We start from the raw sequence: 23,165 nt of genomic DNA, 5'->3' as shown, positions 1-23,165 counted from the left end.
GTCACAATCAAAAATAAGTATCCACTTCCCCGCATTGATATTCTATTTGATCAGGTAGTTGGGGCTAAGGTGTTTTCAAAAATTGATCTTCGCTCGGGTTATCATCAGATAAAAGTCCGAGCTGAGGATATTCCCAAGACGGCTTTTTCCACCAGATATGGACTTTATGAATATCTGGTTATGTCATTTTGGTTGACAAATGTCCCGGCTCATTTTATGTATCTTATGAACTCAGTGTTTATTCCTGAGTTGGATAAGTTTGTCATGGTTTTCATTGACGACATTCTCATATATTCCAAAAATGAAGAAGAACATGCCGAGCACCTCCGCATTGTTCTCCAGTGACTGAGAGAGCACAAGTTGTATGCCAAATTCAGTAAATGTGAATTTTGGCTCAAGAAGGTGCAATTTCTAGACCATGTCATCTCGGAGGATGGTATTTCTGTTGACCCCAGTAAAATCCAAGATGTGTTAGATTGGAAGACCCCTGAGTCTGTTCCAGAAATTCGGAGTTTTCTTGGGCTAGCAGGTTATTATCGGCGATTTGTTCCCAACTTTTCTAAGATTGCTAGGCTCATGACTGAATTGCTCAAGAAGGGTGTGAGGTTTTATTGGGACAACAAATGTAAGCAGGCTTTTCAGACTTTGAGAAAGCTTTTGACATCGGCCCCCGTTTTGGCTCAGCCGGATATTACTCGACCCTTTGATATCTATTGTGATGCATCAGGTACGGGTCTCGGATGTGTCCTTATGCAAGATAACCGGGTAATTGCTTATGTTTCCAGAGCACTCAGGCTACATAAGGAGAATTATGCCACTCATGACTTGGAATTAGCTGCAGTGGTCCATGCTTTAAAGATTTGGCGCTATTATCTTCTGGGTAATCCGGTTCATATATACTCAGACCATAAAAGTCTTAAGTATATTTTCACTCAGAGTGAACTGAATTTGCGCCAGAGGCGGTGGTTGGAATTAATTAAGGATTGTGATTTTGAGATTCATTACCACTCAGATAAAGCTAATGTAGTTGCAGACGCATTGAGTAGAAAAGTGAATTGCAACTACGGCCCTGTTTGGTTCACTACGACAACTACGACACACGATTCCCGAAAAAAGAATCTTCAATGCATGGAGTACTAAATGAAGTTTATTTGCAAAACCTTTTCACGGATGGGTGTAACTTTTTACGACGAATCTAATGATAGTAATTAATCGATGATTGGCTACAGTGATGCTACAGTACCATCCTCTGATCGTGCGGTCAAAGACCTCATTAGGTTCGTCTCGCGATGTAGTGCAGAGTTGTGAAGTTAGTTTTGCAAATTGCATTTATTTAGTACCTCTAATTATTGGTCAAAAAATTTGTGCTACTCATGCTACAAGTAACCAAACAGGGCCTACATCTCAGCCACAGTAGTGCTATTCACAAGAGAGACGTACGTCTTCCCTGTTGTTTCTCTTCTATTTTTTGCCCTGTCTTCGCATTGCTGTTTTGACATCGGAAAGGAGAAATCAAAGGCGTACACCTCTACAACTTTCCAACCTCGGGGAGCCCAGCGAGATCCGTGCCCTGCCGCCGGCACCTTCCCCTTCCCTCGCTCCTCGCCGCCTTGTCCGTCCTGTCCTGGGCTCCTGGAGTGCCCTCCATGCTTCTACGCTCCGCGCCCCGCCGCCTCCACCTCCTCCGCCCGCACCACCTCCGCCTCCTCTCCGCCGCGGCGCTCGCCTCCGCCGCACCGACCCCGGCCCCGGTCCCGCCCCAGGCCCCCACCGAGTGGGCCGAGGCGCCGCTCGCCGCCGTCCGCCCGGCCACCGCCGACGCCTCGCTCTACCACGTCTCCCTCGACCTCTCCGCGCACGGGGACCTCCTCGCCTCCCACGCCGCCGCCGGCCAGTTCCTCCCCTTCCGCCTCCCCGCCGCGCCCTACCCCATCTTCCTCGCCATCGCGTCCCCGCCTCCGTCGCCCGGGTCCTCCGCCGCCGCCTTCGACTTCCTCGTCAAGCGCCTCCCGGGCACCCCCTCCGCGCGGCTCTGCGACCTCCGCCCCGGCGATCTCGTCCAAGTCGGCGCCAGCGTCGTCGGCCGCGGGTTTGAGGTTGCCAGGATAGCTGACGCCCGTGATGTTCTTGTCTTTGCCACCGGATCCGGGATCAGGTGCCTTCCCCTGTGCTTCTAGACTAGCATTCATTCCATATGTTTGCTTCTGCTGCTCAAAGGAATGGGTCAACCACGCATCAATTGCGCTGCATGATATACAAAGGTCAATTTTAGGTCTCGTAGTCCGGAGCCCAATGCAATTGTCATTGTGGCGGAAGAAACAGCAATTTTATCACCGTGCTAATCATGTTATGGTACATCCGTTGCTGATTGTTTGAGCAAGTTCTGGAATTACTTCAGACTAGAGTCTTGAGCCATAAGTTTCTAACATTATTGCTTCCTAACCAACTGCCCCGGCGACCTTCCTAACCATAAGTTTTTTTTCCGATATAATAAATACTTGTGCACCCCCACCGGAAGAGAAACATGAAATGGCATAAATTGTATGACATTTACCTAGGTTTTTCCTTCTTCAGATAAGTTATTCAATTCTTGCATAATGTCTGTTTAGTGTTGCCACATGCCATATGCCAAGTAATTTGCCCACAATATCCAGTTCTCTATTGTATTGATTTATCACATCAGTGAATGTGCAATATCATTCCCATGAATAACACATTGCACCTAAGAAGCCGTCTTCTAGATAAGCCGTATTTATTTTATGAAAGCACAGATACACGGGTGTCCTTAGAAGATGCTATCCACTGTACACCTTCGCACAAAGTGCATTTGCAGAAGACACCCATATGTACTTATGTTGGATTGTATAATTCTTTTCATAGTCTCTCCGTCGCATTTGTTGGTTGCAGTCCAATTCGGTCACTTATTGAGTCCGGTTTTGTTGAAAACAATAAAACTGGCGTAAGCCTCTTTTATGGGGTTAGAAATCTTCAAAGGATGGCATATCAGGTAGGTTTATGTCAGCTTAGTTGTACACTTTGTATTGTTATATTCTGTATATAATGGCTGTTGACTATGCTTCTAACAGGAGAGGTTCGATGATTGGGAAGCCAAAGGAGTTAAAATTGTACCTGTCCTCTCAAGACCAGACGGTCAATGGACAGGCGAGCGAGGTTATGTCCAGGTGCTGTTATCTTTTGGCTCCTGTGTTATTCCTAGTTCGTCATGTTTTCTTGTGCTTAGAGAAGTTTATTTGCATCTTGTAGAATGTTTTCTCAAGGATGAAGGATATTTTAAACCCTTCATCAGTGGGAGCAATTTTGTGTGGGCATAAACAAATGACTGAGGTATTGTCATCTCACTTGTTTTTTCTCATATTTGTCTTAGAACATTGAAACTAATTATTGGGCACAATTTGCCAGCACCTTCTAAGTTGAACACTTACGTTTCTTAGCAATGTGTCACAATGTTTTCTCTACTTCAGCATGTTTCTCTTCTTCGAACATGCAAACATCAGAAATGTTCTAACAATAGAGATCAGCCTTGAGCCCTTGACATGTAATACAGGCTTATTATTATCATCTACTTTAAGTTCTTGTGCTGTTCATTAGTAATCGCATTTACTTCATATAAAAATCATGAAGTTGCATAACATTGTCATTTTTATGTTGTTCATGCTTGATCTATATTCTATAGTTCATAGTGCATATTTGAGGCAGACTACACTGATTAAAAGTGCAAGTTTTGCAGCACATACACCTAATATATTTTCATGATGCAGGAAATTACAAGAATTCTTGTTGCCGACGGTTTGTCAAAAGATAGAATCCTTACTAACTTCTGACCACCAGTAGGACACAGTTCCAGCCATTTTGGATGTTCTACCATTTTTGTACTACGATCAAGCAGTTATTCTTACAGCAAGTGCGACTGGAAATCACAACAGGAAGACAGTTGCGTGCTTACAAATAATGCTCTGATTGCTGAGTGCCTGATGTAAATCTCTACAACCACTGGGCATATGGACCAAAGGCCCTAGTTGAGAAAATGTTCTGTAGCATCTGAGATTAGCTCCTCTTAAACAGAAAGCCCCATTTTGGAGAAAATAAAGGGGACAGATAGTAGAATTTTTTTTCAGTTAGTATACCGTAAAATATGTGCGCTGCACATGCCTTTTGCAGCACTGAGATTTTGGTGTATATTGTTAGAAAAAATGAATGAATGATCAATGATGTGAATGGGAGCATGCTGTTTAATTGAGATGTGTTCTGATGCGTGTTCAAGGAATTCCTGTCTCAGCCGTATTTCTTTGCAGCGTCTCAATTGAAAACTAATACCCAGAAAACATTGCACCATCTAGGAACATTGTTGCAAGAAAACAAAAGGTGCGATGCATTTCTAGTTCAGACTAATACCCAGAATCTTGGGAGTTGGGAGGCTGGGCAACTAGCGAGATGCTTATAAAACGTTAATAATCATGCAGTCATTATTAACATTAGAGCATCTCCACCAGTCTCCCAATAATTATTTCCCAATAACTGGTATTGGGAGATGTCCCAATAGCAGTTTTAGAATTATTGGGGGAGTTGCTTTTACAGTCTCCCAATAACCTTCTCCTAATCCAACTACTTTATTGAGAGTCACAACTTCCCCTTTATTTAGGGAGAGATGAGGTGAATTATTGGGATGTCCCAATAACTATTGGGGAAAAGAAAAGGTTTTAGGAGACTGCTGGAGCACTAGTTTCTTATCTACTCTCCTAATACGGTAGTTGGATTGGGAATTGGGAGACTGCTGGAGATGCTCTTAGTACCACAAATTACCAGAGCAACATAGCTTGTAAACTGAAATGATGAAAGTATCTTCTAGGATTTAATTGCCAAATCAAACAAATGTTATCAGTACAACAAAGTTGAGTCCACACAGATAACCTAAGTGGCAACATCACTCATGAAAATTCGATCTTCCCGTCCTCTGGACTTCAGTCTGAGCTATCACCTTCAAGGGCTTTCTGGTCGTCTTTCAGTTGTAGCCTCTTGTCTGGTTCTGCAGAACTACTACAGCGTTCATGATGGTGCCGGTGGTGCCAGTGATGGTGGTGGCCATTCTTGTGAGACCTTTTGCCATTCCTCATCTTCTCTGATCCATCAGCAGCTCTGTCATTGGGTGACTCATCCAAGGAGCAGCTCTTGTAGCGCTTATGGTTGGAATCTGATGGTGCGTCTTCATCACTAGATCTCAGACGCTTCCTGTGTCTCGACCTGACCTTGCCCTCAGAATCAGAGTCATCATCTGATGATCGATGACGGTGTCTGTGGTGGCGTCTAGAGTGGTCCTTCTTGGTCGACCTCCGCTCCTCCTCATCACTGCTATAGTCTTCAGAATCTGACCTTGATGAATGCCTATGGTGCCTTCTTCTATGTGAGTGCTTCTTCCTTCTACGTTCATCTTCAGACCCACTCTCGTATTCACTGTCGCTCTCATCACTTGAGTCTGAACTCCTTTTGGACCTTCGCTTGCGCCTTCTTGCATCATCAGAATCAGAGTGACCATGTTTCTTGTTCCTTCTGCGGTCCTTCCTCTTCCTGAGTTTCCGATCAACGTCACTGTCAGAGTCACTATCAGAGTCTGAGGAAGATTCTCCTCTCTTCCTCTGCTTTCTTGACTTAAGCTTCTTCGCCTTGGCTTCTGCATCAGCCTTTGCCTTAGCTGCTGCTTCAAGCTTCTGCTCCCATTTCAGTGGGGCTTCTTTCTTCTCCAGGATCCTCTTTTTCTTCTCTTCAACCAGCTGCAGGAACTTCTTTGCATCCATCCCAAAAAATCAGATAACACTAAACCTGTTGGGACGTGAAATGATGCAAGGAAGTGCATCTCATAGAAGAGAGACAAAAACACTGTTAGTTTTTTGAATGTATGAAAAATTATATAGAACAGTAGTAGAGAAGTAAATCTAATTAGAAATAGAATGAACACTTTCGACATCTCAAAACCAACTAGAATAAATTTACATCTACAGTCATAACGCAACATAGTGAATGTCCCTAACAATGAAACACAAATTAATTGGAGGCCATTCCAGTTAATTCAAGCTTCAGACATAATCACATAACCAACATATCCTCAAATTAGACTCATGCAGTTCACTTTGTCTTCAAGTCAACAGGAGGTCCCTTCGAAAAGCCGGTTCTAATAGGTAGTCCTATATCTTAAAATTAAAAATTCTATGGACAGCAACCAATCAATTATGTTCAAGATTATGGGGCTTCTATCAGAGCTTTTAAAACTATGTTTAACTGAACAAGGAGGGCATCTGGAATTAGTTTTAGCTCCAAAATTCCTATTTCGGAATGAGTACATATGCAAGCTTGGAACCAAGTGCTAGCTAGAACTTTAAAACCACACCGCACTATGGCACAAGCATGAAGGTTGCAGTTTACACTAAGAATACAGTGTGCATGATTATAAACTTTCTTACCTCGTCGTCCAAATTCCAAGTCCAGAGAAGACCCTTCCCTTTTCTTTTGCTTATTAAACCACAATTCACCTGCCACGACAAAAAAAAAAAAGAACAGGTGGTAAATACAAATCCGATAAAAATGAAGCTTTCAAGTGGCATTCTCGACTAAGACAGGAACACATCCTCACAGAAAGGCAGCGGGTAGTACCCCAACTCCAGCCGCATCCAATTCCGATTTCCAGTAACAGTGCGTCTCACAACGTGTGGTCGCGAAAATTCGCACCGGTACCCACAAGAATTCTCGAAAACGGGACAGATCTGAACCGCGTACGAAACCCTAACCAGCTGATAACCACCTGGACCGTGACCAAACCCTAGCTTCGCCCTACGAAATTCAACCCCTGAAACTTCTAGATCCGGCTCAGGGCAACCCGATTCGGCCGCCGCAACAAGAGATCCGAGCCTAATCGCCCAACCATCACACCACGGTCTTCGAAAATACATAAGAGAACTTCAAAAGAAAAAAGGAGAGAGTAGGCAAACGAAAGAGCCCGGGGTTGGGGAAAGAGCGGACAGAAACTCACCGGAAAGGGGAAGCGCAGGCCGCGTGCAGGCCGTGCAGGCCGTCGCCGCCTCGAGTCGAGGTGCAGGGGAGGAGGGGAAACCTGTGGTGGACCGAAGCCTACCCGTTTTATAAGCAGAACGCCCTCTCGACGGTTTCTTCCACAGGGTGGGTTTAGATCCGTGAAAATCGGGTAGAAACAGTCACTGTAGTATATTATAGCATTTTTTGTTTATTTGTGATAAATATTGTTTTATTACAGACTAATTAGTTTCAAAAAATTCGTCTCCCAACATATATCAAAACTATGCAATTATTTTTTTTATTTAACTACATTTAATACTCCATGCATGGGTCATTTGTTATATTTAATGTTTCGATGTGATTTCGATGTGATGGAAAATTTAGAAGAGTTTGGAGGAAGTGAACACAGCCGCAGGGACGGATCTGACGAGTGGTCCCGAGGGCTTTGCTTTCGGCGCCAACATGCTGCACCGCGACTATGCGAGGTTGTCAGAAACTTGCCTAGGTCCTGTTTAGTTCCCAATAAATTTTATACAGTACTCGTCACATCGAATCTTTCAGACTGCATAGAGCATTAAATACAGTTAAAAAATAACTAATTACATAATCCAACTGATTAGCACGAGCTGAATCTTTTAAGTCTAATTAGTCCATAATTAGATATTATTTGTCAAGTAATAATAAAATATGCTACAGTACAAAAATTTAAATTTTTTCACCAACTAAACACACCATAGTTCCAACTATGCGAGGTCGGCACGGCGCGGACGTGCTAAAGTGTACTAGTGCGTTCAAAGCAACTATATACTCTTTGGTTGCAAATTACAGGTTATTTTAGCTTTTCTTGATAATTTTCTAGATATATAGTAAATATTATGTATCTAAAAAACTAAAAGATTTTACACTTAGAACAGAAGGAGTAGCGTGTGGTTGGACAATCCCTCTGTATTATAAAGGAAATTATTATGAATTTATCTTAAATCAAATATTTTAAAATTTAACTATAAATATTTTTTTATCCAGTTCGAAAATATAAAAGCGATGTAAGTATCCTCATTTTGAAATGTAGTTTTGTAAAAGTATATATTGACTATGTTTTATAATTTTTATAGTAAAAAGATGGTGATCAAAGTAAATTTTGGAGATCATCTTGATGTCCGAAACGATTTTCTTTACAATGCGGAATATGGAAAGAGTACTCCTTTGATTTTTCAGAAAAGAAATTATTAGTTTTTTATCTCACTAGCATAGTAGCACTTTATATACTTGTTATTTGAAAATAACAAGGATAGAAGCAACCTAAAAAATAACATATAAACAACCTTCACTGGAATATGGATAGGCACTGTGTTCGCATTTGACCTTTGGTTCAAGTGTTCAACTGACGCTCGTTCGTGCACTTGCCCGTGCATCAACCTGAGTCCGGAACGCGGCCAAAACTAGTAAGTCCCCCAGGCAAATCTGGCGCACAGCACCGCCGCAAGGCCGGGACGAGTGCCCACGACCACGACACCGCGCCGTGCTGAGGGTCATTCAAGTTTTCGGTGATCGTAGGTTGGAAGTCGTACGATCCATTTTCCGAACGTTTTTTTAGTAATTTTTTGTCATTTTCTGATAAAAAATTTTCTGAAAATTTTTTCAAGGGAAAAATCAAAGAGGCGAGAAATAAATTTGACGAGAAAAATTTGGAAGAAAAAATTTTAAGAAACAAACTTAAAGAAAAATGATGAGAAATTTTTTACATTCAAAACAAAAAAAAAGTCAGATGAAATTTTTTTGCTTCCAAAACAAAAGAAAGGCTCGGGTAAAAAAATTTTGCATCCAAAATATAAAAAAATCAGATGAAAAAAATTTTGTGGAAAATTTTGTAGAAAAAAAAAGAAAAAATCACTTACCTTGTCAGCGAGCCGCCACACCGCCTCCCTGCCGTGGGATCCTCTGTGGCGTGGGCAGCTCAGCCACCACGGAGATCAGGTGGTGACACTCCGGAGAGGTCAAAGGGCTAGTGAGGCCGGGCAACCCATCGTCGCCGCTAAAGACCACCGCGCCACCAGCCTGGGAGGCCGGGCCCCGTCGACGCCTCTCGCTGGAGAGAAAGGGATGGAGAGATGGATGGAGGTCCCCGTCCCGGACACTCCCCGCTATATATGGCCATGCAGCCCGAGCCCGTTAGCTCGGCCCGAGGCCCGTTTTTTTGGCCCGGCCCAAGCACAGCCAGGCCCGGTGACCTACGGGCTCAGGCTGGCACGGCCCGGGGGAGCAGGCCGTGCCTGGGCCGCACCCTAGGCACGTGGGCCGACACGAGCATGGCCCGGTCCAATAGATCTCCCCCTTTCCTCCTTCCCCGCTGGCCCAGCCCACCACCTCGCCTCGCCTCGCTTCCACCGCCCCCTCCAAACTCTAGTCCGCGCCCGGCCACTCCCTTCCTCTCCCTCCTCCCATCCTCCGGTCCTCCCCTTCCGCCGCCTCCTCCTACCGCGCATGGCCGCCCCATTCCTCTCCCTCCTCCAGTCCTCCCCTTCCGCCGCTTCCACCACCTCCTCCTACCACGGCCGGCCGCCCCCTTCCGCTCCCTCCTCCAATCCTCCCCCTTCCGCCGCCGCGCGGTCCGCGCCAACGCCGTCGCCGCTGGCAGCGGAGGAGGCATCTTCGGCGGCAGTGGCGGAGGCGGGGGCGGTGCGAAGGAGCCGCTGCGGACGCTATTCCTCCTGCTCTCCCTGCCTCCCTCTCCGCCTCCTACTCTCCCTGGGCGAATCGGATCCGCCGGCGACTCAGGAGCTCCGAGCTCGGCACGGCGGCACGCCGTGCTTTCGGGCCGGCCCGACGGCCCACGGGTCGTGCCTTGGGCCGACGGCCAGGCACAGCACGACGTCGTGCCGGGCCAGGCCGGGCTGGCCTGTTGGCCATCTATACTCCCTGCCACCAGCCAACTGCGCCTCTCCGCGCCGCTCACCTGGGGAGATCCGAGGAGAAAAGAGAAACAGTGAAAGGGAATGGAGAGGGATGGGGAGAGATAAAATCACATTGCGTGGGCCCCGCACACGTTGGTCGACCGCAAGTTCCTTTGCGTGCGAGCGATTGTAAAATCAAGATTGGGCCGTGCTGAGCTGCTCTCAGTCCCCTGTGGCGCCAAGCGTCGGACGCAACTACAATGCTATGGCATCATCCCGTCGCCCATGTGTTTTACTCCCACCGTTCCAAACCGTATATCATTCCAACTTTCTTAAAAAAATCAACCTATTTTAATATTTAATCAAAATTATAGAAAAAAATACAAATATTTATAGCACCAAATAAATATATTATAAAAATATATTTAATGAAGAATCTAATAATACTTATTTGGTATCATAAACACTAATACTTTATTGTATAAAAATTGTCAAAATTGAAATATTTTGACTTTCAAAAAAGTTGGAATGACTTACCGTTTGAAAGGGATCGGAGTATTACATTTTCTGCACATGATCAACCGTGAGACGAACCAGGCCACCAGCAATTACCACAACCGCCAACAAGAACCAGATTAACAGTTTACTACCACGGATCAAACAGGGTTTTTATGTTCAGAGTCAACGGGGTGATTCCTGTCCTAGGAGATAAAACTACTCCATACAATCCCACCGGTCTGCACTAGAGTTACAAGGATCTGATCCGACGCGATTTTGACACTGCCACTTATGCTGCTGCAGCTCTTAATGCCCACCCTTCTCTCGCAGAGTTGACAGGGCGACAAGGGCATTGGCAGCTCCAGTAACATGACTGCTAGCATCAAGGCTCGGCCCAGATGGTTTATTCTCGGCGGCGGGTACTGCAGCCTGCTCTTTTTTCGGCTCCCCTGTTACTGCAGTCACCACCCAAGCAATAGCTTTAGTGAACGCACAAAACGAAATACCAAGTGCTAATCACTGTTTATTCCAGAAAGAGATTTCAGGCACCATACTTGGTTTGGGTACTCTAAAGACCTTAGTGTCTGCATCCTGGACTTGGGAGTGACTGCTTTCTAGTTGTGTATCAGCTAGCTGCTTTGGCGTTTTACTTGATGCTGTACCATCATGGCCTTTTGGCGTGATACTCAGTGCTAGAGAATCATGGCCCTTGGTGCTCGAATCGGCTATGGCAGATTCATGGCACTTTGGCACTTTACTTGATGCTGGAACACCATTTCCTTTTGGCATGATACCCAGTGCTAGAGAATCATGGCCCTTTGTGCTTGTATCAGCTACTGGAGATTCATGGCGCTTTGGCGCTCGACTGAATGCTGAGCCACCATTGCCTTTTGGCGTGATACTCAGTGTCAGAGAATCACGGCCCTCGGTGCTAATTGATGATGATTTTCCACGGCCTGCACAGAAATGGCAACCTTAATATCCATATTTGGTAGGCAACATCCATCTTGAAGAGTGGCTTACCTGGCATGTGATCTGGAGGTATGGCGACTGATGTTAAACTGGACTGGGGTTTTACTAAATGAGGTGCTGGTCGTGACGCAATACCCAGTGAAAGGAATTCCTGGCCTTCAGGTGTCATTCTTGGTGCAGAATTCAGACGTTTCATGCCTGTACCTTTACAATTTCCAAGTGCCAAGCTTGGTACAACAGATTCATAGCCCTTAGAAATGAGACCTGGAGCAGAAACTCCATGGGGTTTGGAAGCATTAGTTTGTGCTAGAGAAGCATAACCAGAATGCCCTGCGATTGGTGTAGCAGATTTGCAAACTTCTTGACCAGGTGATGCAGAGTTTCCAGAAATTGTCCTCAAAAGGCCATCGTGAACTATAGGTGCCATTCTTCCCACGGAAGAACCTTGGTTTTTGGCACACAAGGTTGCCGAGGTCCCAGGTGGCATGATTTGCATATGAGAATCTCTACCTTTGGGTTCCACACTTGTAGAACTCCCGCATATGACACTGGAAGAATTAGATGTTTCTGGCACACCACTTGCTGCCAGACATTCATGGCCTTTGGACACCATATCTGTTGCAAGGGCATCACATCCTTTGTTGCTAAGAACTTGGGCGTGTTCAGCCACAGCATTCGGTGCATGTGAATCACCATGGTTAACATTAAGAGTTAATGAACAATTCCCACCTGCCTTATCCAAGGATAGTTGTTCTTGTGCTGCCATTACAGGATGACTAGACACCGCTTCAACAGAAGGCTTGTACCATAATGATGGCTGCAATAGAAGCCAATAACAAAGTGATGCCAAAACATGCCAGCAAGAAAAAAGGTGTTACACATTACTTATTTAGAAAGCTTAGTCACATGACTGAGGAGCAAAGAAAATATTACAATGTTTCCATGTGCACATTACCACTAGTGCTCAAGAGGCATGAAGCTGCATAAATATTTACTATCGAATTTCCTTTACCATGCATCATCAAACAATACAACTATCAGAAATGTTGAAAGTAGATACTAAGCACAGAACCGCCTTATCATGCCTAATTTGCCAAGTAACAGTTGCATATCCATAATATTCATGAAGCATGAATAAAATGATTTTGTGTTTGGAAACTGAAAAGAAGCCTTCTTTTATGCAGCCAGATTCATGCCCTTGCATGACATATCATCAGAGTTGATTTTATGTTATATACGCAATGCACATTGAGTATAATAACCTCAAAAAGGTTATTTGATGCTAATTTGCAAGCATAACATGTCAATAAATCCTTCCTATACAAGCTTGAAACTACGAGGGGAAGAACCAGCACAAGCCTTGAAAGATCCCTCAGTTTAGACATGAAAGACGAAAATGCATACTAAACTTACACAGTAATGAAGTTTCTTCAAGGCCTCCAAAAGTATTTTTTCTCCAACTATTATTATCATTTTCTTCACCATTTCTTCGCGAGAAATTATTCTCTCCTGTCAAGTGAAAAGTTGACATGGTTCAGCTTCCACCATACATACCATAATCAATACCAAGAGGTACTCAAGCCCATAGTACCTTCAGCTCCTCATAATGATGGAAGAGAAGCTCCTTTGCTACAGATGATATATTGTCCTGAATCACTCCAAACAAAACTCTGAATGATATCCATGGGGAAGTTGGTCCTTCACCAGTTTCACACGTTACCTGTGGACAGATTGTTTGGCTGGATAAGTGGAATACTACTGTACACCAAAGCTAAAATTAGTTGACATTGCAAGATGCGGAGAGGGGGAATCCATGGGCATCAGAGCTGGACGTCGAAAAAAACAAGCTTCTGTTGGTCCCACTGTGATCAGCAGATATGCATTTAACAGGAAAACCAGTGTGCCAATGGTAAACAAGTAACAAGAATCAGGTTGCCTCACAGGTTGAAGGGTAGAAATATCCATTGCAACTTCCTTCGGTGATGGGTGAAACCATAAACCCTTCAAGTCAAGCAAATAATCTGAAAATAAACACACCAAAAATAATATTTACTCCACTTAGTAATATCACATCATATAGGTGTTAACTTTTAGTAATCATCTTACGTCGAACTTTTGAGACAAGCTTGAAACTAACAAGATATTCTAAACGGATGTGAGTGCTTAGATGTGATGGCCACATCACAAAACACTTTGGGTTCGAACAATCATCAACACCAGAATCATATATCTCACTGCTTGGAAATGTTTCTTGTGATCCAGGTTCAACAGCTTCCATGTTGCCCAGTATCATACGGCACAGCAACATATACTGCACACCTTTTTCGTCAACATCACAAAGACCAACACTGAAACACATTAAAACCATGATGTTAATATAGCAATATATTAAAACCAACGAAATGGTAATCACAAAAACAGAGTTAAGAAAACACACCTGGTAAAGGCTCGGTTTTCTGGGGAAAGATATACACCAGCACTCAAACCTGCTTTCTCAACAGGATTTGCAGTGGTACCCAGACCATTAATGAGAATCCTAACTATGTCATTCTTCCTTGAGCCTAGCCATCCATACCTTACGTTTGCATCACCACGTGCTTCTTTAGTTGCCTTCATCTGTCTTTCAAAAGCTTCAAATCTACACTGAGCAGTGATATCGTTCGGAGAGTAGCGGTGGATATGAAGAATGTTACTTGGTGTTGCAAATGGACCCATACCAGAGAGAAAAAGATCCTGGACAAATAGAAAGCTTTCACTGGTTCTTTCCACAGATGTGATCTTCTTGCGCAATATGTCTACAGTTGAAGGTTTTTCAGGAACTGGAGGGCTAGATTCAAGAACAACTTGCTTGACCACTTCAGGTGGAGAATTTGCAACCTTGTCTACCATTATTCCCTGTGCAGTGCTGTCAGCACTACCAGAATTCCCTTTGACCAATTCATCACTTTCCTCATCAAAGAACAGAGAAGGAAAAAAACGCTTGCCAGTGTCATCAAACCACGCAACGGACCTCTGCTTTCTGGTTTTTAGGTTGACCAGGGTCATTGACAAGAAATCAACAAGAATGGGCTCATCGTCCATCACAGACACAACACTCGATTTATTGCCTCTGAATTCTTCAATGAGGGACTTCATTATTTGCTCAGGAAAATTGTGCCAAGAACCTTGTTTGTAGTACATGATACGGCTAGGCGCTCCACTCTTTAGGAAATTGACACAATCATTGGCAAGGTTAGGTCGGGTGCAACAACAGTTGCAACGTTTAGCAGATGAATCAAATGAGGGTCCATTCTCAGATTTGACACGGCGAGATTTGCAGTCTTTTGACAGGCAGTCATCAACAAGTTTTCGCTTCAAGCATACAGAATTGGATTCTTGTGGTGATGCCATGAGAAAGCTTGTTTCTAACTCCGAACAAATATACAAAAAGAAAACTAACTCTAATATGTATACAATTACAGCCGTCCCTTCATATTGACATCTCAATCGTAGAAAATGGCCCTGTATAAGATAATGAATGAATGTTGCTCAAATAGAAAACACAGTTCAAGAATTCATGATAGAAAGTTAGACACAGAGTAAGGATCTACAACAGGTTGGTGAATTAATAATGGAACATTAGTAGAACAGTATTGCTAGCACTCATAACTGCACAACAAACATCAATTGAATAAAGCATGCATCAATAGTGTAAAATAGAAGGCCTAGTTAAGTTGGTTCCTAAATAATGAACATTTATAGTGCGTCTATGATCCTTTTCTCCTAAGAAATGATCTGTAGCAGACATATCAGCTCCACAATTAGGTGTTGAAGCCTGTCAAAAGAACCAATTGGCAAGGATCTAACAGGAATGACAGTATTCAGGTGAATGCGGTTTGGGTTATCACTCTCTGATAGTGCTGTAAGATATGTATGCATTGCCATTTGTCAAACTCTAGAATTTAAAAATCAAAACGCAAACCAATTAAGTATTAAAGATGTCAAAATCCAATTCTTAATGACAATAAAGCATTATCTGTAGTTAAAGTGAAGATGACTAATTTAGACTTCTCACTCGCCAGAATCATGAAAGTTTGGTGCTGTTTACTTACGCTGCTCTCCGCACAGCGTACCAGTCTAACCTGTCTCTCAATTGATGCTTGCGAGATTACATCCTGCAACCGCAAGGTGCAAAACTGCAAGGCTGACTTGAGTGTCTAGGCACTGCTTGCAGTCTGCAAATCAATAAGGCTTGCAAAAAAAAAACATAGTATCCCAATTACTCAATAAATCCAACATGGCTACAGTGAGGTGAGGCAGTTTCCCAAGAGGCCCCAACACTGCCCCTGCCCCTGTGAAAATGGATATCAAATTTATTTTATAGGATAGACCAGAATTTGTAGAAGTGATGGCTAAAAACTGGTCATCCCAACGACTGAAAGAAAGGAAAGAAGAATCATGTGGGACCAACTCATGTTGAGTTTGGACCCTTTGAATCCAACAATGACATGTGATAGAATCTATACTATATCTATACTATAAAAGTTGAAACAATTGAAACCTTTTCTCACCAATATTAGGCCCACCATACCCCTCACAGAGGTCCCACTTGTCAGGCAAAAGGTTTGACGAAAGAGGGTGGAGGCCCATTTTTCGATAGTCGATAGAAGGAAAATGTTTCTACCGAAATTCTAATACTTTTTACAACAACAATATATGCAGCAATGAGTATCATATTTGACCCGTTTTTCCGGTGCTCAAAAGCACAATACAGTTGTTAAATGCACTACGTGCTAACGTAAAAAAAAATTACCCAATATAGAAAAAAAATTGACGATTCAATCTCTGCGTACCATATTAAGCCAAGGCAAAATCTCAAGTGAGGGATGGCAAGTAGATTTGAGTAATTTCTTGCATTAAAATCACATTAAGATTACTTGCAAACCAAGAAATATTTTTGACAATTACAAGTATTTTAAGCAGCAGTAAGTAAATAAATTCTTCTAAAATATTTTAAGCAGAAATAATTCATTCTCCAGGTGTTCAACATAAGACGACAAGCAGTCAACACCAGCCATCCAATGATCAAATCCGCACCAATGATAGTACAGCAACAGCAACTATTGTCGACTCACTAAAGTAGAACACGTCACTAAGTGCAATACGTGAGCGGAATTGGAATGGATAGAAGTAGCATGCAGAAACGACAAAGTATAAGACGCTCAGCACTAGAAAGAAACAAATACGGAATCTTTCTGGTTTAAATGTTTAATCATTGATTGATACGATGAATACATAGAATATTCATCTCTGCTCGAACAAATCACACAAATTCTGAAGGAAATACCATCTCTACAAAATAGGAAAATATAAATGAATTTTAGTACTATTGATATGTTGTTGCTTGTGACAGAAGGGTAAACCAAGGTTTTTAAAGCGGTAAGGCGAGGCGAGGCGATGCACCACCGCTTGGACGCCTAGGCGATAAGGCGTGAGGCGAGGCGACGCCTTATTTAATTGTAAAACACGTTCATTTACCTCTAAAACACATACATTTACCTGTTAAAAAAAAAGAAAAAATAGAGGACCACTGGGCCTAGAGGTGGAAAACAGGCCCATCAAAGCCCAGCCCAATTAACCCATCCCCCACTCCCCTCCACCTTATCGCCAACCCTACCAAGCCGCCTCTGCCTCTCCTCCCATCCCCACATCTCGCCGCCTCTGCGCCTCCTCCTCCGACCGCGTCGCCGCCACCGCTGCCTGCCCGCCGCCTCCTTCTCCTCCTCCTCCTCAGCCGCCGCCGCCGCCCTCCTCTGCCGCCGCCCGCCTCTGCCGCCGCCCGCCTCTGCCTCCTCCGCTGCCAGCCCCTACCTCCGCAGGATGCAAGACCAGAGGAGGAGGAGGAAGGATAGGAGGTGGCGGCGCGGCTCCGTCCCCTGGCAGCGCGGCACTGGAACCGGCGGCAAGGCGAGGTATGGCAAGGCGTCGCCGACGCCCAGACTTTTTTACCGCTCGGACGCCTAGGCGGCGTCGCCTAGGCGACGCCTTAAAAACCTTGGGGTAAACCTTCCTCAGGTATGCCATATAGAAAATAAAGTTCTCAAATAACTACATACCATTTTCAGTTTGGCCAATGCTGTGTGAAATAATATCTAATGTGAGTACTTGCGGCCCAAGAAAGCCTTTTTACCTTCATAACAAGTTAACAACATTCATCCAGGTAATCAAATTTGGCATGCACTGATGATAATAGAATGTCTGCAAGCCACTCAGTGAGTGGAACGCATGATACAAAGTAAAGCAGACAGAAATAACACAGTACAGGAAATTGAACATTACCAGATCTGGTGAATTGGAGAATAGATCAATGGCATTCCAGCCTTTCTTCTCCTCTCAGGGCCTAAAAAAAATATCGGGAGGGGGGGGTCTATTTTCTATTGATAGCATGTTTTAGTGAACATATACATACCAATGAGCAAAAGTTTATTTTCAAAGTGAAGTTTCAATACTGCAAACATCCAAGCCCTAAGAGCCCCATCGCCATACAAACAACTCTCGATATATGAAACTCTAAACGACATGCTATCTTCAACAACCCAGTCCATTGACCCCGATAGACAAACCGAACAATCACCAACTTGTGCCCGTTCACAGGAATGCTAAGCTTGCAATTGAGCAGTCTCAATTAGAAACTCAACTAGGAGAGCCAAAACCAGCAAGAGAATCCACATGTACAAGCAAGCATAATTTCCTCCAACTAAATGTTTGCACGAGAGAAGGTCAGATGGAACACTAAGTTAACTCGGAATCCAGCTCTACCACAAAACAAGTGTAAAGAGAACTTGGCCGGGGAGCATATCCTTTCTACAGTAAACTTGCACAACAATTCACGATACTCTGCCACTCTACAATAGAATTTATACATGGACCTTCGAAATCGCACGATAGAAGTAGGGAATGGATGCTGGAGTGGGATGTGGGGTGCTTACGCGAGGAGTGAGCTGGGATTTCCCTAGATCCCCATTTTCGCAAGCTTCGGGGGCGAGGTAGAAGCGGGAGGAGGTCACGAGGGCTGGTGACTCCCTCTCTCACGCCCCCAGTGCTCTTCTACAGCCGAGCCGAGGATGCTAGGGTTAGGGTAGCCTGCCGGTTCTCTAACCTGCGGAGCAAGCCGGCACGGCGCGCGGGAAGGCGAGGCGACCGGCTGCGGTGGGGCGGTGAGGTGATGCGGACGGGGTGGGGTCCCGATCGATAGGGACAGCGGCGAGATATGGTGGTGAGGTGGGTTTGGGTTTTCTGGCAGAGCCGCCGACGAGGTGGACGGGGAGGAGACGGAAGGGCGGTGGTGCCTGCCGCTGAGCGTGACCGCGCCTGCAGCCTGCGCTAGCCGCCAAAGTGCCGAGCGTGGATGGGCCGCGGGCCGGATGGGCCGTCCCTTCGTTGGTTGTTGGGCGGGGAGCGAAGAATTCGCCCTACGAAATTCAACCCCTGGAACTTCTAGATCCGGCTCAGGGCAACCCGATTCGGCCGCCGCAGCAAGAGATCTCTGAGCCTAATCGCCCAACCATCACACCACGGTCTTCGAAAATACAGAAGAGAACTTCAAAGGCTGTGTTGCTGTGTTTACGGTTTAGATCCGTAAAATAGTGGTAAAAAGGGTCACATCGAACACTGTAGCACTTTTCGTTTATTTGTGGTAATTGTTGTCCTATCATGACCTAACTAGGCTCAAAAAATTCGTCTCGTCGTGTACATCAAAATTATGCAATTAATTTTTTTTATTTACCTACATTTAATGCTCCATGCATGAGACAAAAGATTTGATGTGATAGATGAATAGTAAAGTTTGGAGAGAGAAATTTTGGAACTAAACACAGCCACATGTGTTTAGATCCGTAAAATAGTGGTAAAAAGAGTCACATCGAACACTGTAGCATAATGTAGCACTTTTTGTTTGTTTGTGGTAATTGTTGTCCTATCATGACCTAGCTAGGCTCAAAAGATTCGTCTCGTCGTGTACATCAAAACTATGTAATTAGTTTTTTTATTTACCTACATTTAATGCTCCATACATATGCATGAGGCAAAAAATTTGATGTGATAGATAAATAGTAAAATTTGGAGAGAGAAATTTTGGAACAAACACAGCCAAAAGAAGAAAAAAAAGTCCGAGGTCAGCGGACAGAACAGAACTCACCGGAAAGGGGAAGCGCAGGCCGCGGCGAGGCTACTGCTATCGAGCGCGCGTGCAGTGCAGGCCGTCGCCGCCTCGAGTCGAGGTGCAGGGGAGGAGGGGAAACCTGTCGTGGACCGAAGCCCACCCGTTTTATAAGGCCGTGTTGTGATCTTTTGGTAAAAATTTTTAAGAGAAATTTTGCTATTTATGAGTGTTAAATAAAATTTATTTATAAAACTTTCCGTATGAATGGGTTGTAAATCGCGAGTTGAATCTAATAATCTAATTAATTCATGATTAATTCATAATTAGCGGATGATTACTATAGCATCACTGTTGCAAATTCGAGATTAAGTAGGCTCATTAGATTCATCTCACAATTTACAATCTATCTGTACAAAAAGTTTTGTAAATAGATTTTATTTAATACTCCATACATGTGTCCAAATATTCGATGTGCTGGTGTAATTTTTATCTAAACACACCAGAACGCCCTCTCGATGGTATCTTCCGCAGGATCGGATCTGACGAGTGAGTCCCGAGGGCTTTGCTTTGGCGCCGACACACTGCAATTATGGAAGAGTGTTAGTCCTCATAAGCTTCCATGGTTCAATAAGAGTTGAGGGCCACTTCCGGTGAAAGTTTCATGAGAGTTTCATGCACATTAAATAGAATATCATATCATCATTTTAGATGATTTGACACTAGTTTAATGAGGAGAGAGATAAAATAGATTTTATCTAGATGAAACCATATTGCACGGTTACCAATTTTTTATGAGTCTTAGAATTAAATAAGATGAAGTTCTATGAAATAGCAAATATGAAACAATGTATTGTGGAGTGAGTTTCATCCCAGTTTTATTTGTATTTTGGTGATGTGGTTCTCTTGGAAACAACAAAAATGGAGAAGTCGAATGTTGTTGCTGACGCACTGAGTCGCAACGCAAATTGCAACTGCACCTCAGCAACGCCTTTACATGCAACCCTATGCCAAGAAATGGAGAAGTTGAATTTGGCCATTGTAGCTGAGGGTACACTTACCCACATTACCCTCACTCCAACACTTCGGGACCAAATTATGGCTGCTCAAAAAAAATGATGTGGGCATGGGCAATATCAGATAAAGGCTTGGTGAAAATGATCCAAGGGTCCAATGTTTTCATCAAGATAAATGAGGGGGTATTATGGTTTAAAAACCGACTGGTGGTGCCTAAAGACTTTGAGCTTCGGAAAAAAAATCTTGATGAGGCTCATCTCTCCAGATATTCCATTCACCTGGGCAGCAATAAGATGTACCAAGATCTAAAATAATGATTTTAGTGGACGAGGATGAAGCGGGAAATTGCTAAATATGTGTCTGAATGTGATACATGCAGAAAGGTTAAAGCAAGTCACTTGAGGTCAGCCGGTCTTCTGCAACCATTGGATATCCCTTCATGGAAGTGGGAGGATATCAGTATGGATTTCATTGTCAGCCTACTCAAAACTTCAAAGGGGTATGATTCGGTATGGGTTATTGTGGATCGTCTCACTAAGGCGGCTCATTTTCTACCGGTAAAGACAACACATACAGCGAAGCAATATGCTCAACTATATATGAATCGTATTGTGAGTCTTCATGGGATTACAAAGACCATTATTTCAGACCGTGGTGCACAATTCATTGTACGATTTTGGGAGCACTTTCACGCCGCTCTAGGCACTCAACTGATCCGCAGTTCAGCCTATCATCCTCAGACAGATGGTTAGACAGAAAGAATTAATCAGATTCTAGAAGATATGCTCAGAGCGTGTGCACTCACCTACAACCAGAAATGGGATGAATGTCTACCTTTAGCTGAATTCATTTATAACAACAGCTATCAAGAGAGCATCAGAATGGCTCTTTTTGAGGCATTATATGAGCGAAGGTGTAGAACCCCATTGAACTGGTCAGAAGCCGGTGAAAGAAATTTCTTTGGCCCTGATATGGTGGTTGAAGCTGAAGAACAAGTTCGGCTCATACAGGCAAATCTTAAGATTGCCCAGTCCCACCAAAAGAATTATGCGGATAAGAGACGTCGGCCTCTGGTATTCCAAGTTGGCGATCATGTTTATCTTCGGGTGTCCCCAATGAAGGGTATTCAACGGTTTAGCGTGAAAGGAAAATTGGCGCCTCGATATATTGGATCTTTTCCTATTATTGAACAATGTGGGCCGGTAGCATATCGAGTGGAACTTCCTTCACATCTATCGGCAGTCCATAATGTATTCGATGTTTCAGAACTCAAGAAATGTCTTTATGTTCCAACCGAGGTGGTTGAGATGGAGAATCTCCAACTGGAACCCGATCTTGTTTATCCCGAGTATCCTGTTAAAATTGTTGACCACAAGACTCGGATTACTCGGAATCAAATCACCAATTTCTATAAGGTTCAATGGAGTAATTACTCCGAGCGAGAAGCTACTTGGGAAACAGAAGAATTTATTCAATTCAAATATCCTGAGTTGTTACAAGCTCATCAAGGTACCTACCAATCCGCTCCCTTTTTAATATAGCATCTGCATCATAAATCTCGGGACGAGATTTCTTTTAGGGGTAAGGATTGTAACAATCTGTTCTTAAAAATCAGAAATCAAAGTTGAATTCAAAAAATTTAAATAAATTCCATTCAAATCTCTAGTTTGGGCTGGGTTCAGCTCGTTGGATTAGTTTGGCGCGGCTCGTGTCTGCTCGCTCGGCTTCAGCGGCACGCATAGCAGGCGCTGCGCGTCGAGCAACATCGACGACGAGCGAATGCAGCAGGCCACGTGCCGGCCATCCTCGGGAGACGCTCGTGCCAGGGGGGTTATCAGCCAATGGGCGAGCGCCATCGCGCCACCGGCCACGCCGTCGCCCATACCGAGACCCGTCGACGGTCATCGCCGGACCCGTGACTGCCACACGCCAGCAGTCCAGAGGCGTACCTCCCCTCTTTCCCGGCCATCCTCGGCGTCCTGGACGTCCTCATTCAAGCCCCCAACCCGGCGCCGGCTCTCCTTCCTTCTCTCTCTCAGCTCTCTCTTTCTTCTACCTCCAAACACAAGAAACAGAGCAGGCCACCCTCTCCTGCGATTCAAGGTCTGCCCATCAAACCTCCATGGATCCCAAATCCACTTCGCCCGAAGCTCCTCCACCTCCCTAGCGTCCTCCCCAACCCCTCCAATCACAGCCCCGACCCCCACCTCGCCGGGAATCGGAGGTTCCCTGTCCGCCGGCGAGCAGGAACGCCCGAGATCCACCTCCACATCGACGACCTATCCTCGGCCCCTCTCTACTCGAACTAGGTATGGGGATCGGTTTCCCTCACTCCCACAATGCTCATGCTCTCCCTATTTGCCCGCGTTCGCCAGTAAATCGACCAGAACACCATCGCGCCGCAGCTCCGGGCTGCCTGTACTACCGCGAGCTGCCCTTGCGCAGCTTCTTGCCGCGCCGCCGGTCGTGCTGGCTCCGCCCGGCCCTGCTGGCCGCCGTGATGCCCTCCCCCGCCGCTGCCTTGGCCCATCGCCGGCGAGCGCGCCACGCCGCCTGCCATGGCCCTAGTGGCCATGGGTGCTGCCCGTACCCCTGTTCTTTTGTCAAAT

At 44.6% G+C, this 23,165-nt stretch overlaps 3 protein-coding genes across 11 annotated transcripts; 1 reads left to right on the top strand and 2 right to left on the bottom strand.

The window, feature by feature from the left end:
* The first annotated feature begins 1,482 nt into the window (after positions 1 to 1,482).
* On the top strand, positions 1,483 to 4,267 carry LOC120671949 (fruit protein pKIWI502-like). 2 transcript variants are annotated; one of them, XM_039952222.1, is made up of 5 exons: positions 1,483 to 2,155; positions 2,881 to 3,007; positions 3,087 to 3,182; positions 3,265 to 3,345; positions 3,780 to 4,267. In XM_039952222.1, exons 1-5 carry the CDS (start codon positions 1,647 to 1,649, stop codon positions 3,840 to 3,842), a joined length of 876 nt encoding a protein of 291 aa, XP_039808156.1. In that variant the 5' UTR covers positions 1,483 to 1,646; the 3' UTR covers positions 3,843 to 4,267. The 2 variants fall into 2 exon arrangements, with proteins under 2 accessions (XP_039808156.1, XP_039808157.1); XM_039952223.1 differs by having other exon boundaries at positions 1,487 to 2,155; positions 2,908 to 3,007.
* A 571-nt stretch (positions 4,268 to 4,838) lies between these two features.
* LOC120671950 (protein FAM133-like) lies at positions 4,839 to 19,704 on the bottom strand. 4 transcript variants are annotated; one of them, XM_039952228.1, is made up of 3 exons: positions 19,579 to 19,704; positions 6,474 to 6,542; positions 4,839 to 5,835 (listed from the first exon to the last, which is right to left on the bottom strand). In XM_039952228.1, exon 3 carries the CDS (start codon positions 5,808 to 5,810, stop codon positions 4,980 to 4,982), a length of 831 nt encoding a protein of 276 aa, XP_039808162.1. In that variant the 5' UTR covers positions 5,811 to 5,835; positions 6,474 to 6,542; positions 19,579 to 19,704; the 3' UTR covers positions 4,839 to 4,979. The 4 variants fall into 4 exon arrangements, with proteins under 4 accessions (XP_039808162.1, XP_039808159.1, XP_039808161.1 ...); XM_039952225.1 differs by having other exon boundaries at positions 4,839 to 5,869; positions 19,579 to 19,702; XM_039952227.1 differs by lacking the exon at positions 19,579 to 19,704 and adding an exon at positions 7,040 to 7,180.
* Positions 10,517 to 18,745, bottom strand: LOC120671948. 5 transcript variants are annotated; one of them, XM_039952221.1, is made up of 10 exons: positions 18,371 to 18,745; positions 13,840 to 14,903; positions 13,509 to 13,750; positions 13,344 to 13,423; positions 12,994 to 13,122; positions 12,816 to 12,911; positions 12,132 to 12,219; positions 11,454 to 12,017; positions 10,985 to 11,386; positions 10,517 to 10,885 (listed from the first exon to the last, which is right to left on the bottom strand). In XM_039952221.1, exons 2-10 carry the CDS (start codon positions 14,790 to 14,792, stop codon positions 10,737 to 10,739), a joined length of 2,703 nt encoding a protein of 900 aa, XP_039808155.1. In that variant the 5' UTR covers positions 14,793 to 14,903; positions 18,371 to 18,745; the 3' UTR covers positions 10,517 to 10,736. The 5 variants fall into 5 exon arrangements, with proteins under 5 accessions (XP_039808155.1, XP_039808154.1, XP_039808151.1 ...); XM_039952220.1 differs by adding an exon at positions 17,721 to 17,781 and having other exon boundaries at positions 11,454 to 12,219; positions 18,371 to 18,744; XM_039952217.1 differs by having other exon boundaries at positions 11,454 to 12,219; positions 18,371 to 18,744.
* Positions 19,705 to 23,165: the final 3,461 nt, after the last annotated feature.

Source organism: Panicum virgatum, chromosome 5N, assembly GCF_016808335.1.
Source record: "Panicum virgatum strain AP13 chromosome 5N, P.virgatum_v5, whole genome shotgun sequence".
NCBI lineage: Eukaryota > Viridiplantae > Streptophyta > Magnoliopsida > Poales > Poaceae > Panicum > Panicum virgatum.
The sequence above is the reverse complement of the archived record's forward strand: the minus strand, read 5'-3'. Positions and strand labels throughout refer to the sequence as shown.